A 13,234-nucleotide genomic window follows, 5' to 3' on the forward strand; every position below is an offset into this window, starting at 1 on the left:
TCTATTCTATTCCGTTCTGTTCTATTCCATGTATTCTGTTCTATTCTATTCTATTCCAGTGATTAATTGTTCGAACTTTCAGGAAATTTCTCCATAGTTCCAGGTTGCTTCTCTCCTTGATTAGTTTCCATCCGTTGCTTCTTGTCCTGCCTTCAGGTGCTTTGGAGAATAGCTTGATGCCCTCTTCTTTGGGGCAGCCCCTGAGATACTGGAAGACTGCTATCATGTCACCCCTTGTCCTTCCTTGCATTAAACTAGAGTCATACCCAATTCCAGCAACCGTTCCCTATATGTTTTAGCCTCCAGTCCCCTGATTATCTTTGTTATTGTCCCCTAAGCATTTTAAGGGTTGTTTTTGTGAATTGCGTGCATTCATGCTATATTTGTCACACAAAATCAAAATAAAATGAAACCCATCCAAGGTGGCTGCATTTTGAGGGTCCATCAGAGTGTTTATTGTCATTTTATCCCATTAGGAAAAAATAAAATGTGAATTAAAGGGAAAAAAATGAATTGTATTTTGGACTTTAAGAAAACTGCTTCGGGTAATTCCGTAACCCCTTTTTTCCCTAAATTTCTTCAGCTAGAAGACGTTGGAGACATCCTTGAAAAGATCCGCATTGGGCACGACGGCTCCGGGATCAATTCAGGCTGGCATCTTGATCAGGTGGATCTACGGAGGCTATTACCCAATGGAAAGGTAAAGAGGAATTTTTTGCAATGTGTATTTCTTCCACCCAAGTCTCTTTCCTACTTTGCCTAAGGCAGATGCTTGTTGAATAAATCAGTCACCAGTTCAAATTTCAGTCCTGCCAAGAATGTAGATGGTGGCTTTATAAAGCCACAACGCGGGTCGTCCTTGACTTACAATCGTTGTTTAGTGACCGTTTGGATATTAACAGTATGGGTTGGGCACATCCACAAAATAGTTTCCTTAGAGACCTGGTGATTTAACAATAGACCACTTTCCTGTTCCTTCCTTCTTTCTTTCTTTCTTTCTTTCTTTCTTTCTTTCTTTCTTTCTTTCTTTCTCCTTCCTTCCTTCCTTCCTTCCTTCCTTCCTTCCTTCCTTCCTTCTTTTCTTCCTTCCTTCCCCTTCCTCCCTCCCTCCCTCCCTCCCTCTCTCCCTCTTTTTTCTTTTTTCTTTCTCTTTCTTTCTTTTCTTTCTCCTTCCTTCCTTCCTTCCTTCCTTCCTTCCTTCCTTCCTTCCTTCTTTTCTTCCTTCCTTCTTTCTTTTCTTCCTTCCTTCCCCTTCCTTCCTCCCTCCCTCTCTCTCTCTTTCTTTCTCTTTTCTTCTTTCTTTCTTTCTTCTTTCCTTCCTTCCTTCTTTCTTTTCTTCCTTTCTTCCCCTTCCTCCCTCCCTCCCTCCCTCCCTCTTTTTTCTTTTTTCTTTTTTCTTTCTCTTTCTTTCTTTTCTTTCTCCTTCCTTCCTTCCTTCCTTCTTTTCTTCCTTCCTTCTTTCTTTTCTTCCTTCCTTCCCCTTCCTTCCTCCCTCCCTCCCTCCCTCCCTCTCTCCCTCCCTCCCTCTCCCTCTTTTTTCTTTTTTCTTTCTCTTTCTTTCTTTTCTTTCTCCTTCCTTCCTTCCTTCCTTCCTTCCTTCCTTCCTCCCTCCCTCCCCCCCTCCCTCCCTCCCTCTCTCTCTCTCTTTCTTTCTTTCTTTCCTTCTTTCCTTCCTTCTTTCTTTCTTTCTTTTCTTCCTTCCTTCCTCGCTCTGTCTCTTTCTTTGAAAAGAACTTTGGAAACCCAAATGAATATTGTTTTTAAAGTCAGGTAGGCGGAAGGGGGCGGTCTGCAGGCACTGTAGGGGCTCCACAGACCACGTTGCCTAAGCAGAGCCACCTAATAAAGCTGCAGCAGATTGAGAGATCAACTGCAATCGATGAATGGAACGGAGCCAGCAGCTCCATCAAGGGACGTGGAGATAAATTCGACAGCATCTCCCTCTCATCCCTGGAACAAATGAGATTGCGTTGGCACGCATTATGCACAGTTCGCTTCTTACGGCCCTCCATTTACTAGCAGGAGCAGCGTTATCCGCTCGCAGTAGACAGATCTCTCCAAGAACAACTGCAGCTTTATTATACAGATAGTCCTCCACTTACATCCATTCATTTAGTGACCGTTCGAAGCTACAATGGCACTGGGGAAAAATGTGACTTATGACCATTTTTTCACACTTGGGACCGTTGCGGCATCCCCGTGCTCACGTGATCAAAGTTCAGACCCTTGTCAACCGGCTCCTACTTATGACGGTTGCAGCGTCCTGGGGTCGTGTGATCCCCTTCTGCATCCTTCCGACAAGTGAAGGCAGATTCACTTAACGGCCAAGTTGCTAACCTAACCACTGCGGTGATTCCCTTAACAGCTGTAGCAAGAAAGGTTGCAAAATGGGGTAAGCCTCCTTAACAACTGCCTCAGCAATAAAAAAAAATGGGGGCGCCCCTGTCGTCATAGGTTGAGAACTACCTGGACACGCATCAGGCAGGAGAGAAGCTGGCAGCCCCAGGGCTGTCGTCTCTCAGCTCCTTGGCCTGTTGCCCTAAGGGCCACTGCCAGCGAAATGGGAAGCTGAGTGAAAGGGCAGAAACAGTCCAAAATCTGGGCAGATAGAAAGGAGGAGGAGATAATAATAATAATAATAATAATAATAATAATAATAATAATAATAATAATAATAATAATAATAATAATAATAATAATAGATTGATTACAAAGCTAGACATGACTGGGTTGCTTAACTAATCCACTGGGCATTGTGTAAAAAATACGACTTGCCTGTGTCCGAAAAGTCGTGGGAACATAGGGTGGAAAAAGTTGCCGAGAATGAGAGGGTGAAGATCTTGTGGGACTTCCGAAAACAGACAGATCGCCATTTGGAACACAACACGCCAGATATCGCAGTCGTAGAGAACCGAAGCATACAGCTGATTGATATCGCTGTATCAGGAGATGCCAGAGTCGAAGAAAAAGAAGTGGAAAAAATTACGAAATACCATGACCTGGCCATCGAAACTGCGCGATTATGGATGAAACGTGTAACAGTGATACCCATTGTCATCGGGGCACTGGGAACTATGTCCAAAAACTTGGCAAAAAACATCAATAACTCCAGCAATGCTACAAAAAACTGTGCTACTCAGAGCATCTTACATTTTAAGGAGGTACCTGGTTGATACCTAGGATGCTGGCAGCAACCCGTGTCAACCATCAGTGCCAGTCAGTTTGAGTGTTCAGTTGACTGAGTTTCATGTTTTATGAATAAAAGCTTTATAATAATAATAATAATAATAATAATAATAATAATAATAATAATAATAATAATAATAATAATAATAAATAAGTTGGAAGGGACCCCGGAGGTCATCTAGCCCAACCCCCTGCTCAGGCAGGAAACCCTATACCATTTCAGACAAATGGCTGTCCAGCCTCTTTATGAAAACTTCCAGTATTGGAACATTCACAGCTTCTGGAGGCAGGTGGTTCCACTGGTTAATTGTTCTCTCTGTCTGGAAGTTTCTCCTTAGTTCCAGGTTGCTTCTCTGTTTGGTTAGTAATCCTCCTCCTCACTGTTAGGAAACTTCTCCTTAGTTCTATCATGTCACCCCTCACCCTTCTCTTCGTTAAACTAGACATGCCCAATTCCAGCAACCGTTCCTTATATGTTTTAGCTAGATGCACACAAAAAAGGGTCTGGGGGAAAAAAAGAATGCTTGCATGGATACTAAAGCAAGAATAAATGCAAAGGAAACCATGCAAAGTTAGACCTTCCAGGATGGAATCAGCAGCCAAGTCTTTTTGTCGCAACAGATGCTAGAGGAGACCATGGGGGATGTTGCCTCAAATATAATTTGAGAAGATGCCTTCTCTTGAGAGTGCCAGCATTTTCCCCCCCCACACACACACACCAATTGATTCTCAGTCATTTTTCTTGTCTTGTGATAGTGATAATTATATAAAACTGACAAGCACCATGGTAATTTTCTCTCTCAAAGTGAAAGAAGCTTACCAAAAAAAAAAAAGGAACAATAAAACTATCTTCTGTCTCCCCAATTAGTTTGATTATTGGCCACTTTTATAAACAGTTATAATAGTTATAAAGAGTCTTCCTGGCAACAGCACGGAATTGATTTCCCATAATCTTCTTCTAGGAAAGTGTTTTTCTGAGACTTCCAGATAGCCTCTCAGCTTGGGGTGATCCTGATCAGGTTTTTTGTTGTTGTTGTTGTTGTTCAATATTTTATTAATGTTTTTAGAGTCACAAATCCTTAATGTTTTATCAGCAACATATTGTCTGAGTTCCAAAGTTTAGTTCACTTAATACATGTTAAACTCCTTTCGCTTTACCTTGTTTTTCTAGCCATAGATAAAATGTATCCCATGTTCTAAAAGCAGGGGTCCCCAACCTTGGCAACTTCTAAGACTTGTGGACTTCAACTCCCAGAATTCCTCAGCCAGCTTTCTGGGAGTTGAAGCCCCCATGTCTTAAAGTAGCCAAGGTTGTAGACCCTTATTCTAAAGCAGGGGTCTTCAAACTTGGCCCTTTTATGACTTTTGGATTTCAACTCCCAGAATTCCTCAGCCAGCATGCACGCTGGCTGAAGAATTCTGGGAGTTGAAGTCCACAAGTCGTAAAAGGGCCAAGTTTGAAGACCCCTGATCTAGAGTATTCTGAATCTGCTTTCTCTTTCATTTCCACTGTCAGTCTGTCCATTTCTGCGCAATCTAAAGTTTTCTTAATTATCTCTTCCTCCGCTGGTAATTCTTCATCTTTCCAAGGTTGAGCAAATACAATTCCTCGCTGCAGTTAATACATGTAACATTAAATATACACATTCCATATCATCATTTCCTACAATTATACCTAACAGAAATAATTCTGGCTTAAAATCTATGTTCTGAGAGGGGTTTTCCAAAGAGAGTGAAGTGCTGCTCTCCACCGTGATCTGGAAAGCATAAAGATGTGTTAGGTGGTGCTTTTGGTCACCACAATATTAAAAAGGTTGTTGAGAGTCTAGAAAGAGTGCAGAGAAGAGCAACAAGGATGATTAAGGGGCTTAAGGATAAAACATGAAGGATGGTTGCTGGAATTGGGTATGTCTACTTTAAGGAAGAGAAGGATGCGGAGGTGACGTGACAGCAATTCTTCCAATATCTCAGTGGTTGCCCCAGAGAAGAGAGAGTCAAGCTATGTCTAGTTTAATGAAAACAAGGTGTAACATGGTAGCAGTCTTCCAATATTTGAGGGGTTGCCACAAAGAATAACAGAGTTGGAAGGGACCTTGTAGGTCTTCTAGTCCAACCCCCTGCTCAAGCAGGACACCCTATGCCATTTCAGACAGATGACCATCTAATATCTTCTTGAAAACCTTCAGTGATGGAGCACCCACAACTTCTGGTGGCAAGCTGTTCCACTGGTTAACTCTCCTCAGTGTTAAGGAAGTTTCTCCTTGGTTCGAGGTTGCTTCTCTCTTTGATTAGTTTCCATCCCTTGCTTCTCGTCCTGCCTTCTTCTGGTGCTTGGGAGAATAGCTTGACTCCCTCTTCTTTCAGGCAGACCCTTAAATGTCAGGGAAACTGCTATCCTGTCACCCCTAGTCCTTCTTTCCATTAAACTAGACATACCCAATTCCTGCAACCATTGTTCATATGTTTTAGCCTCCAGTCCCCCAATCATCTTTGTTGCTCTTCTCTGTACACTTTCTAGACTCTCAACATCTTTTTTACATCGTGGTGACCAAAACTGGATGCCGGATTCCAAGTGTGGCCTTACCAAGGCCTTGTAAAGTGGTATTAACACGTCACATGATCTTGATTCTGTCCCTCTATTAATGCAGCCTAGCACTGTGTTGGCTTTTTTGGCAGCTGCAGCACACGGCTGGCTCATATTTAAGGGATTGTCTACTAGGACTCCGAGATCCCTCTTGCAGTTAATACGATTGAGCCAGGAAGAGCAGGTCATCCTAATTTCCAAAGTGCCCGAAGGCAGGACAAGAAGCAACAGATGGAAACTAACCAAAGAGAGAAGCAACCTAGAACTAAGGAGAAACTTCCTGACAGTTGGAACAATTAACCAGTGGAACAACCCGCCTCCAGAAGCAGTGAATGCTCCAACACTGGAAGTTTTTAAGAAGAGATTGGACAAGCCATTTGTCTGAAATGGTATAGGGTTTCCTGCCTGAGCAGGGGGATGGACTAGATGACCTCCAAGGTCCCTTCCAACGATTATTATTCTGCTCTCCCACGCTTAGAAGTAATAAAGAGTCCTGTATCTGGAAACCGCTGATTAATTTCAGGACCCTGGACAGCTTCTCACGGCCGGCCTTTCCTCGGCGCCCCTCCCGCGGGACTCTTTCACTGAGTAGTAGGAGTAGTATTAGCTACTCCTAATCTGTCTGAACCTGCTGATTGAAGCACGCGATAAAAAGGGGGGAAGAGAGAAACACGCCCGACGCTGCACAATGGGATCATGATCAAACCACAGGATATTACAGCCGGCGGTGATACAGCGTTCGGCTGCCGGGGCCTCTAAAAATGGTGCTACCTGATGAGATTGTGATCAGACATGTCAATGTCTCTGTGTTGGGGGAAAAGATGAGATCAGATTAAATTGAAAGCATCTGGAAGCGGGAACCCACGCACACACACACCCCGGAGGGCTGGAGCCACGCCACTTAGGTCTCCTAACTACATTGCCTCCGTCGTAATGAAACGTGGCTGCAGAGAGAAGCATGCTGGAGCATTTGAGCAGATCCTGGTTTATTCAGATCAAACAGAGAGGAAGGGGAAACCCTGGAGCAAGAACATTTATTTATTTATTTTTAATTCCATTTATATCCCGCCCTTCTCCGAAGACTCAGGGCGGCTTACAAGCTTAGCAGTAGCCTTCAATCTATGTATATGCCTGCTTGTTAGGGCTTTCACACACCCCACAAGCGGCATTATTACAAAGTCAGCTTATTGCCCCCAACAATCTGGGTCCTCATTTTACCTACCTCGGAAGGATGGAAGGCTGAGTCAACCTTGAGCCTGGTGAGACTCGAACCCGCACTAATTGCAGGCAGCTGGTGTTACTTAAGGAGGCATTAGCCCACTGCTTCACCAAGGCTACATGGTGGTTCTGGCTGAGGAAATCACCCATATTTCAACAGAGGAGGAAAAAAAAGGCTCTCTTCTCAAAAAGGATGTGCTATCCAGTAATATCCTGCCCTCCACAGTCCTGGAGATGGTAACAGAATAACAGAGTTTGGAAGGGACCTCGGAGGCCATCTAGTCCAACCCCCTGCTCAGGCAGGAAACCCTAGACCATTTCAGACAAATGGCTGTCCAGTCTCTTCTTAAAAACGTCCAGTGTTGGAGAAGGAAGGAAGGAAGGAAGGAAGGAAGGAAGGAAGGAAGGAAGGAAGGAAGGAAGGAAGGAAGGAAGGAAGGAAGGAAGGAAGGAAGGAAGGAAAATAGAATAACAGAGTTGGAAGGGGCCTTGGAGGTCTTCTAGTCCAACCCCCTGCTTAGGCAGGAAAGCCTGTACCATTTCAGACAAATGGCTGTCCAGTCTCTTCTTAAAAACCTCCAGTGTTGGAGCATTCACAGCTTTTGGAGGCAAGGAGTTCCACTGGTTAATTGTTCTAACTGTCAGGAAATTTCTCCTTAGTTCTAGGTTGCTTCTCTCCTTGACTAGTTTCCATCCGTTGCTTCTTGTCCTGCTTTCAGGTGCTTTGGAGAAGAGCTTGACTGCCTCTTCTTTGGGGCAGCCCCTGAGATATCCTGTCACCCTTCATCCTTCTCTTCCTTAAACCAGACATACCCAATTCCAGCAACCGTTCCTTGTATGTTTTAGCCTCCAGTCCCCTGATCATCCTTGTTGTTCTGATGGAAGCTGTGTAATCCCATATATTTAGAGAATCCCAGATTGGGAGAGGTTGAGGCATACGTGGTGTCCACTGATTTGGGTGTTAAGCTCCCAAGGTGGTATAAAACCGAACATGTACAACCTAAACAGGTACAGGAATTTGTACAAGGTACTTACAGCCCAGGTTTGTGATCCGAGCGCCACGCAACAGGGTGAGCGCCTTTTCCCTGCCCGCCTAACAGTTCGAAAGCATGCAAAGGCAACTAGATTAATAGGTACCACTTTGGCATAGTCATGCCAATCACATGACCACATTTGGACAACACTGGATCCCTTGAGCAAGAAAGGGAGATGAGCATACACACACACACACACACACACACACACACACCCCGCCTAAAGTCAGACACACCTGGACAGGAGAAACCTTTACTTTACCTATTAGGAGGGAGGGAACTAGATAGAGTGCAGAGAAGAGCAGCAAAGATGATCAGAGCACCGGAGGCTAAAACATATAAGGAACAGTTGCTGGAATTGGGGATGTCTAGTTTAACGAAGAGAAGGACGAGGGGGGGCATGATAGCAGCCTTCCAATGTCTCAGGGGCTGCCCCAAAGAAGAGGGAGTCAAGCTAGTCTCCAAAGTGCCTGAGGGCAGGACAAGAAGCAACAGATGGAAACTTACCAAGGAGAGAAGCAACCTGGAACTAAGGAGAAACTTCCTGACAGTGAGGACAATTAACCAGTGGAACAACCTGCCTCCAGAAGCTGTGAGTGCTCCAACACTGGAAGTTTTTAAGAAGAGACTGGACAGCCATTTGTCTGAAATGGCATAGGGTTCCTGCCTGAGCAGCGGGTTGGACTAGATGACCTCCAAGGTTTCTTCCAACTCTGTTATTCTGTTATCCTTCCTTCCTTCCTTCCTTCCTTCCTTCCTTCCTTCCTTCCTTCCTTCCTTCCTTCCTTCCTTCCTTCCTTCCTCCCTCCCTCCCTCCCTCCCTCCCTCCCTCCCTCCCTTGTCCAACACTGGAAGCTTTTAAGAAGAGACTGGACAGCCATTTGTCTGAAATGGTATAGAGTTTCCTGCCTGAGCAGGGGGTTGGACTAGATGACCTCCAAGGTCCCTTCCAACTACTACTACTTCTTCTTCTTCTTCTTCTTCTTCTTCTTCTTCTTCTTCTTCTTCTTCTTCTTCTTCTTCTTCTTCTTCTTCTTCATCATCATCATCATCATCATCATCATCATCATCATCATTATTATTATTATTATTATTATTATTATTATTATTATTATTATTATTATTTGTGCAGCCTAGAAGACAGAAAGAAAGGGAGGGACATGACCGAAACCTTTAAATATATTAAGCGTGTGAATCATATTCTAGAAGGCAGTATTTTCAATACTGAGCAAAAATCAAGAAAATAGGGGCCTAGCCTCAAACTGACAGGGAGGAAGTTCAAAAATCAAGTTACAATGTACAGGTAGCCCCTGACCTACAGCCACAATTGACCCCCCCAAGTTAATGTTGCTAAGCAAGACTTTTGTTCAGTGAGTTTTGTCCCATTTTACGATCTTTCCTGCCACCATTGTTATGTGAATCAACTGCAGTCATTTAAGTTAGTCAGACGGTCGTTAAGTGAATCTGGCTTCCCCCCATTGACTTTGCTTGTCAGAAGGTCACAAAAAGGGGATCACGTGACCCCTGGGGCACAGCAACCGTCATAAGTACATGTCAGTTGCCAAGCCTCCGAATTTTGATCACGTGACCACGGTGCAACAGTCATAACTGTGAAAAATTGTCCTAAGTCCCTTTGTTCAGTGCCATTGTAATTTTTTTTTTAATTGAAAAGTTTTACAATACATTTTTGGATACAAAGAATCCCCCTCCCCTCTCCCCAGCCCTCCCCTCCCCTCCCCCCACCCCGACTTCCCAGAGCTGAATACAGGGTATAATAATACAAACAAGCATAATCTAAAATATGCTAACAACAAGAATAAAACATTAAATTCTATCGCACTTTAACTCTCCATGGTCAAAATATAAATAAAATAACTACTAACTAGTTATACGTCATAAAAATCCACTACTTATTCAAATGCTAAATGAAACTTTTTAGTCCCATATTTATTCTGAATATATTCAATCCATCTCCTCTATTCCACAATGTATCTCTGTTGCGATTGGTCTTTCAAATACGCTGAAATCTTTGCCATTTCCGCCAAGTTGGAGACTTTCAAAGTCCACTCTTCTATAGTCGGCAGTTCTTCCTTCTTCCAATATTGCGCCACTAAAAGTCTCGCTGTCGTGATTAAATTCAACATCAACTTTGACTCTATAACAGTAGTATCTGTAATAATACCCAATAAAAACAATTGCGGGGAAAACTTTATCCTTTTCTTGAATATCTTTTGCATATTCCACCAAATTTTAATCCAAAAAGCTTTAACCCTTTTACAAGTCCACCATATATGAAAATACGTTGCATCCTCACAGTGCCATTGTAATTTTGAACGGTCAGTAAACAAACAAAAGTCGAGGACTTCCTGTCTGTAACCTTCAAATGTGAATGGGAAACTCTTTCTGGAGGAAATGATTGCTTTAACATGGTTTACTGAACAAGCCACGATGCATTTTGTTTACGTATCATACTCAGGAACAATGTTTTACAAACTACAGTGGGCCTTTTACACATGCTCTTCTAAAATCCAAAATACAATATCACTGAAGAAAACATCTCAAAGTTAGAGAAAGTTTCCCTCAGGACAAATTGCTAGCCCACCCCGAGTGTCACCACAAAAAAAAATGGCCTCCCACATTTTATAAATAAACAGAATTTATAAAATAAATAGAATTTATTCGTGCTGTTCTATGTGTTGTATTTTCTTTCACCTTGGGAACGAAGAAAACCTGAGGACTGCAAATATTTCACTATGAAAGATAGTTGTCTTTCTTCTTTTTTTAAAAAAACACAAAAACAATTGTGAATTCAGGGCTCTGAGAAAACCACATTTCCCTGTGGAAAATGGCTGGCAAAATCTGAAGACGATGGTGAAATTATGAGGGAGCTGGTTCCGTCCAGAGTTTTTACTGAAAAACTGATGAAAGACGGAACTCTTAAGCAGATTGATGAAGAAATTGACGACTCTCTGGAAAGTAAGTCAACTTCCAGGTCTTAGATCAACTATAAATGTTATTCTCAGCTATTATGAGATGCCTATTATGCGATATGACAGAGGGAAGGAATCAAGATCCCACTTTAAATTTAATCCCCCTTTACAAGGCCTTGGTAAGGCCACACCTGGAATACTGCATCCAGTTTTGGTCACCACGATGTAAAAAAGATGTTGAGACTCTAGAAAGAGCGCAGAGAAGAGCAACACAGGTGATCAGGGGACTGGAGGCCAAAACATATGAAACATGATTGCTGGAATTGGGTATGTCTAGTTTAATGAAGAGAAGGACTGGTGTGTGTGTGTGTGTGTGCATGTGTGTGTGTGTGTAACATAACAGCAGTCTATCACAAAGAAGGGAGGGGGGCTCAAGCTAGTCTCCAAAGCCCCTGAAGGCAGGACAAGAAGTAATAGATGGAAACTAATCAAGGAGAGGAGCAACCTGGAATTAAGGAGAAACTTCCTGACAGTGAGGACAATTAGCCAGTGGAACAACCTGCCTCCAGAAGCGGTGAATGCTCCAACGCTGGAGGTTTTTAAGAAGAGACTGGACAGCCGTTTGTCTGAAATGGTATGGGCCAGGGGTCTTCAAACTTGGCCCTTTTATGACTTGTGGACTTCAACTCCCACAATTCATAAAAGGGCCAAGTTTGAAGACCCCTGGTACAGGGTTTCCTGCCTGAGCAGGGGGCTGGACTAGAAGACCTCCAGGGTCCCTTCCAACTGTCATTTTGTTAAACCTTATAAAGATATAGACTAATTTTTGCATCAAAACCAATAACATGATTCTTTGCCAGCAGTGATAAACTGTGGGATATTTTTTTTCTCTCTGTTCATTTTATGTGGACGACATTTCATTGCTGTCTCCATAGAGAACCAAATCTGGCATATGAAGATATGCAAATCCTTTGCTCCCTAAAAATAGGAACTGGGTTTAAACATCACACCAAGCCATAATGTGATCTGTATGTTCTTGGCTCAGAATGACTTATAAAGGAGGTTGAAATAAACCATAGTTTTAGGCAGTAAATCACAATGTGTGATTGGCTGAACGATTGCAGCCATGTGTGAGGCAGAAACAGACACACATAATTTGTTTGCAGCTTCCTGACATTATTTCTGGTTTGTTTTGATACCCCAAGGTTTTAACTACAGTATAAAGGTGCATAGCAACAACAGATGAAAAAAAAGAAAGAAAAACAAATCAGAGATTGCCCAGATCTTGTTTATTTTGTCAGACTGAATGAGTTCTTTTATATGCGGATGTCAACCTTCCAGACTCTTGGCAACTGCCTGGACGAGTCTTTCTAGGTTGTTTAATAACGTACAGTTGAAACAAACTCTGCATTAACGTGCCATTAATGGAAGCCCAGCCTTACAGTGGAAGCATTGAGAAGAGGTGCATATTTCATTTGAGGCTATTTATTTGATTAGGAGTCATACTTGAAGCGGTACTCAACTTGGCTGCAAACATATGAAGATGCTCATCGGCCATTTGGGATTGGTTGCTATTGCTGGTTTAACACCGAGGAGCAAAAAAGAACAACTTCCTGTTTATAAAAACAAGGGGGGGGGGAGGGTTTAAAATCCTTAGCTCATGACAGCCACTCATATAGACTGCATTCTTTACTGCGTTGTAAAAGGTCCTTGGTGCTCTCTGAGCTTGGTTGTTTTCCTGCAGACATTTCATTATCCAACTATGGAAGGTAACATCAACAGTGCTAGAAGGGAATGGAGTTTCTGTAGAAGAGGAGGAGGAGGAGGAGGAGGAGGAGGAGGAGGAGGAGGAGGAGGAGGAGGAGAAGGACTGTGGGGTCCTTGGTGCTCTCTGAGCTTGGTTGGGTTTTTTTGCAAACATTTCATTACCCAGCGAGGTAACATCATCAGTGCTAGGAGGGAATGGGGTTTGAAGAGAGGAGGAGGAGGAGGAGGAGGAGGAGGAGGAGGAGAACTGTGAGGTCCTTGGTACTCTCTGAGCTGGCTTTAATGACCATTTGAAGTTACAGCAGGACTGAAAAAGTGACGTGACCGATTTTCAAGCTTATGACCGTTGCAGCATCCCCTGTAGTCACGTGATCAAACTTGGCCACTGACTCACATTTACGACAGTCACAGAATAGAATAAAGAATAGAATAGAATAATATTAGAATAGAATAGAATTATAGGGAAGCGGTGGCTCAGTGGGTTAGGACGCTGAGCTTGTCGATCAGAAGGTCGG

The 13,234-nt window shown here is 43.1% G+C and overlaps 1 protein-coding gene and 1 long non-coding RNA gene across 2 annotated transcripts in view; one reads left to right on the plus strand and one right to left on the minus strand.

The window, feature by feature from the left end:
• LOC308663138 overlaps nucleotides 1–13,234 on the minus strand; it is an 861,733-nt gene that overhangs the window by 628,250 nt on the left and 220,249 nt on the right. The gene's annotated exons all lie outside the window — the stretch shown is intronic.
• Nucleotides 1–13,234, plus strand: part of LOXHD1 (lipoxygenase homology PLAT domains 1) — a gene marked incomplete at both ends in the record, with an annotated part of 233,602 nt that overhangs the window by 129,250 nt on the left and 91,118 nt on the right. Inside the window, 2 exons of the mRNA XM_081321186.1 lie at nucleotides 584–700; nucleotides 10,836–10,998. Of these exons, the coding sequence (XP_081177312.1) occupies nucleotides 584–700; nucleotides 10,836–10,998 (280 nt within the window). The remainder of the gene's footprint in view (nucleotides 1–583; nucleotides 701–10,835; nucleotides 10,999–13,234) is intronic.

Source organism: Vipera berus (assembly GCF_964194415.1).
Source record: "Vipera berus genome assembly, chromosome: 2".
Taxonomy (NCBI): Eukaryota; Metazoa; Chordata; class Lepidosauria; order Squamata; family Viperidae; genus Vipera; species Vipera berus.